The sequence below is a fragment of the Octopus bimaculoides genome, chromosome 24, assembly GCF_001194135.2.
Source record: "Octopus bimaculoides isolate UCB-OBI-ISO-001 chromosome 24, ASM119413v2, whole genome shotgun sequence".
Classification (NCBI taxonomy): Eukaryota; Metazoa; Mollusca; class Cephalopoda; order Octopoda; family Octopodidae; genus Octopus; species Octopus bimaculoides.
The window spans coordinates 10,508,760-10,513,789 of NC_069004.1; the positions used below are offsets into that span (position 1 = coordinate 10,508,760).

A 5,030-nucleotide genomic window follows, 5' to 3' on the forward strand; every position below is an offset into this window, starting at 1 on the left:
TCAAAATAAACTGAAACAAAAGCAGTATATTTCAATAGAAATATGGTAAACAAAAGGGTTTTGTGATATCATCATCATCATCATCATCGTTTAACGTCCGCTTTCCATCCTAGCATGGGTTGGACGATTTGACTGAGGACTGGTGAAACCAGATGGCTACACCAGGCTCCAATCTGATTTGGAAGAGTTTCTACAGCTGGATGCCCTTCCTAATGCCAACCACTCTGAGAGTGTAGTGGGTGCTTTTACGTGCCACCTGCACGAAGGCCAGTCAGGTGGTACTGGCAACGGCCACGCTCAAGATGGTGTATTTTACGTGCCACCTGCACAGGAGCCAGTCCAGCGGCACTGGCACGAAGGATGAGTATCTTTAACCAAGTGGAAACATAGTTTAATTACTATTAGTATTGTCTCACTGTACTATTACTATTAGTACTGTCTCACTGCTGAAGACTGGGTACTTGGATTTCTTGGAGGTAATATCTATTGATTTCCACCAAGACATTCCTGTACTCTGTGACTAAACTTCATATTATCAGAACAGGTGTTTTATTCAGTTGTAATCTGAAGACACAACAGGCGAGGAGACATCGGCTGTTCCAACCATCTCTCAGTGAACATTATGTCATCTTTTACCCAGACATTTGTGTTTCTCCGCCCATAAATTTAAAACAGAAATTCTCTCTGTCTCCACGTTGGTTGTGAATAATAGTAACATTATAGTTTGTTATGTAAAGATGCGTTTGAAGAAAGAGTATTGTTTTTTTGAGAGCTGCATCTGTTAAAGAGGAGACAGTAACTTGGCGGGTACAAACACCTGCCTGTTGTGTGTACGTTGAAGTTCATTGTTTTGGTTTCTTTATTTCTTCCTTCTCAGGTATTACATTCGTTGTTCAGTAGAGGTAGCACAATGGTGAAGGCTGGTTCATTGGTTAATTGGCTGGTTGGTTGTTTAGTTGGTTGGCTGCTTAAATAATTTGTAAAAAAAATAAGGTGTTTTTTTTATTCTTGATACCATCCATTGTCAAAATAAGTATAGAAACTAACAAGACACCTGCCTGCTCTTAAATTTCATCTCTCTTCCTCCTCCTCCCCCTGCCCTAGCATTGAAATTCTATAGGATTCATATAGAACATTTCCCTAACCCTTTTAATGCTATTTTGTTATTATCCGATCTCATTAAGGAATCTACCAATTTGTTGGTAACAGTACCTAGGCCCTTTTGAGCAGGATGGGCTACTCAACCCAAAGAAAATTCTATCTGGGCCCTACTTACAAGGTCATGTGCTGTTCATCTTGATATGGGATTACTGTGTCACACACAGGGTTGTGATGCATGTACCTGGTGTACTCTTATCAGATGGGTCGTTATGATGGGTATTGGACTTCATATATTTGTACCCCAGCATCACTTTGATGGCATGCACTGTTCTCTCACTCAATAATAATAATAATAATTTCTACTATAGACACAAGGCCTGGAATTTGTGAGGAGGGGGATCGTCAATCGCCCCAGTGTTCAGCTGGTAGTTATTTTATCATCTCTGAAAGGATAAAAGGCAAAGTCAACTTTGGCAGAATTTGAACTCAGAACATAAAGACAGATGAAATGCCACTAAACATTTTGCCTGGTGTGCTAATGGATCTGCCAGTTCACCGCCTTCAGCAAATAGACCAGATATAGTTGTCAAAGATCATGAAGAAAAAAAATGCTTTCTAATTGATGTATCAATACCAGCAGATGACAACGTTTCTCTAAAAGAAATGGAAAAACTTTCAAAATACAAAGACCTGGAAATAGAGATAACTCGAATGTGGAATCTAAAAACAGAAACAATTCCTATCATAGTAGGTGCCTTAGGTATAATAAAAAAATATTCAGACAAATACATAACAAAAATAGCAGGACTTACAAATATATATAACATACAGAAAATTGCACTACTGGGTACTGCACACATTCTACGCAAAACACTTTCAATACAGTAAACATAAGAGCACCACAGCAAACCACAGCACATACCCAAGGCGCACAGAGCTGCGCTCGGTAGTGAAGTGAAAGCACGTTATAAAAATAAAACTACTGAATAATAATAATAATAATAATCATAATCATCATCATCATCATCATCATCATCCTTTCTGCTATAGGCACAGGACCTGAAATTTGGTGGGAGAGGACAAGTCAATTACATTGACCTTAGTGTGTAACTGGTACTTATTTAATCAACCCCGAAAGGATGAAGAGCAAGTCGACCTTGGTGGAATTTGAACCCAGAACATAACAATGATAATAATAATAATCCTTTCTACTATATACACAAGGTCTGAAATTTTCGGGGTGGGGTCTAGTCGATTATATCGACTCCAGTATTTCACTGGTACTTAATTTATCGACCCTGAAAGGATGAAAGGCAAAGTCGACCTCAGCAGAATTTGAACTCAGAACGTAGCAACGAGTGAAATACCGCTAAGCATTTTGTCTGGCATGCTAACAATTCTGCCAGCTCACTGCCTTATTAATAATAATAATAATAATCATAATAATAATAATAATAATAATGATGTTAGTTTCATATTCTTTCTCATTTACATTGTTGTTTCAGTTGGCTCTGGCTATGATAGAAATATTGGTGCTGATGGTGCTAGTTTGAGCCAATGGTGGGACAAACTGTATCCAAATTTATTCTTTCTTTAATCTAATTCCTTGTCGAAGAATTCAGCACCCTGGTTTGTCTCAAATATGGTCAGTTTGAAGGGCTGGAATTGAATGATGCTAAGTTCACAAAAATTTGTTAGCTTACAAAAGTACAGTATAACAAAATATGGGAATATTTTTTTAAATGCTTGCTGAGCTATCGCCCATGCATCATAAATCTTCTCTTTTCAAGTGTTAATAATATGTATACATTTATATATATATATTATGGAGATGTACTTGCATAGCAAGCAACCTGATCTGAGTTCGTGTACTGGAATGAAAACAATTGCAGCGTGGAAGGTGTTTATAAGCCATTTAAGAAACACACAAAAACCGTCAGATTCACTTCAACATTTAAATTTAATTTGCCAAAATATTTTCATCGCTTCTGAGAAAGTAACAGTTACTTTCTCAGATGCAGCACAGAATTTTGTCAGTGAACAGGTCGCGGTCTCAAAGCAACGAAAATATTTTGACAAATTAAATTTAAATGTTGAAGTGAATCTAACTGATTTTGTGTGTTATTTTAAATGGCTTATAAACACCTTCCACGCTGCAATTATATATATATAGTTTTAGGGAAAAGAACCAAGTTTCATGAACACATCAATGAAAATCCACTGTCACATATAGAAAAATTAATAATTAAAAGCACAATAAATAAGTATAATATAATACAAAGTAAATATATATGTGACAGTGGATTTTCATCGATGAGTTCATGAACCTTGGTTCTTTTCCCTAAAACTATATATATATATATTTTATACTGTGAAACTTAATTTAATTTTAATTTTTAATAAATTGAGTTTAATTGAGTTTTTACCTGTAATTTTGGATTTTATCCCTATTATATTTATTATTATATATATATATATATATATATATATATAAATATGATGATTTATTTATTTATATATTTTCATTACTAGGTTTCACTGGAGCTTCAACTGCAGTCTACATTGCTGAATGTGCGCCAGTTAGAATGAGGGGGAAATTAATTGGACTTAGTCAACCCTTTCTGACTGTAGGGATATTATCTGCCACAATTTTTGCTGGTGTGTTCAGCTATGATACCATTAATGGTTGGAGGTAAGAAAAAATTAACTTCCCCTTTATAACTTTGTGTGTGTGTGCATGCACATGTGTGTGTGGATATGTTGACATGCAGACAGATAGATAAGCAAACAAAGACAACACACAAACATACAGACAATCATACAAGTATACATAAAGATAGATCAATAGGCATACAAACATATTGATTGATAGTCAGACAGACTGATGAATAGTCATATGAACATAATCATCTATCGATCAATCGATTGATTGATGCATGGACAGGCAGATGGACAAACACTTCACAAATTGAGGGTAGGATTTACACACCAACCTTGTAAAATCCTCACCAGCAGCAACCACCCAGATTCATGGATTGGAGGGTTGTCACCTGAGTGGTGCATAGGTCTCATCTGCCAGGAGTAGAGAATCCCCAACAAATGTTGGGTGCAGCAGTACTTCATTACAGCATAAGCCTCCATGCAGTACAGCAGTGGAGGTGCCAGTGTGGTGATGGTGTATATTTACTTATATTTATTTATTTTTTTTTCTCTCTTTTAAACTTTCCATTGGTCAGGTATATGTGGGCTTTCCAAGGAATATGGTCTGTGATCCAATTCACAGGATTACTCTTCATGCCAGAATCTCCAAGATGGTTGATACAGAAATCTAAATTCAGTGAAGGTAAAGCAGCTTTGGCCAAGCTACGTAATGGTGTCAACATTGAAGAAGAATTTAACGAAATCAAGAAAAATTGTGAAGAAGACATGAAAAATAGTGAGAATTTAGGTGAGATTTTTGTTGATTTTTTTTTCCAGTTTTCTTTTCTGAGATTTTTCAGGATTTAAGATTAAGGTTTCGTTTTCTTAAGACATAGAAAGGTAAAGTGGTATTTGATTTCAGGAGCAATTCAGAAATGTTAAATGGGGAAAAAAAAAGGTATTTAGTCTAAATAGTCAACTATCATGACCATCCCCTCTCCCTACCTTTTTTTTTTGTTTTTGTTTTTCCTTGCTTTTGATTTCATTTGAAAAATGGGGTTGTGCCCAAAACTGGCAAAATCAAATTTTGCTTGATAAAGGGACCCTATTAGATATTGGTTTCAAATTTTGGCACAAGGCCAGCAATTTCAGGGGAGGGTGTAAGTCAGTTATGTTGACCCTCAGTACTCAACCGGTACTTATTTTATCGACCCCAAAAAGATGAAAGGCAAATTCAACCTCAGCAGAATTTGAACTTAGAATATAACAATGAATGAAATACCACTAAG

At 35.9% G+C, this 5,030-nt stretch overlaps 1 protein-coding gene across 3 annotated transcripts in view; it reads left to right on the forward strand.

Moving 5' to 3' along the window:
- The window catches only part of LOC106877855 (proton myo-inositol cotransporter-like), a 51,709-nt gene extending 47,086 nt beyond the window's left edge, over positions 1-4,623 (forward strand). For all 3 annotated transcript variants that reach the window (XM_052976303.1, XM_052976305.1, XM_052976304.1), the window contains exons 2-3: positions 3,634-3,793; positions 4,338-4,623. In XM_052976303.1, the coding sequence (XP_052832263.1) occupies positions 3,634-3,793; positions 4,338-4,608 (431 nt within the window). In that variant the 3' untranslated portion in view covers positions 4,609-4,623. The remainder of the gene's footprint in view (positions 1-3,633; positions 3,794-4,337) is intronic.
- Positions 4,624-5,030: the final 407 nt, after the last annotated feature.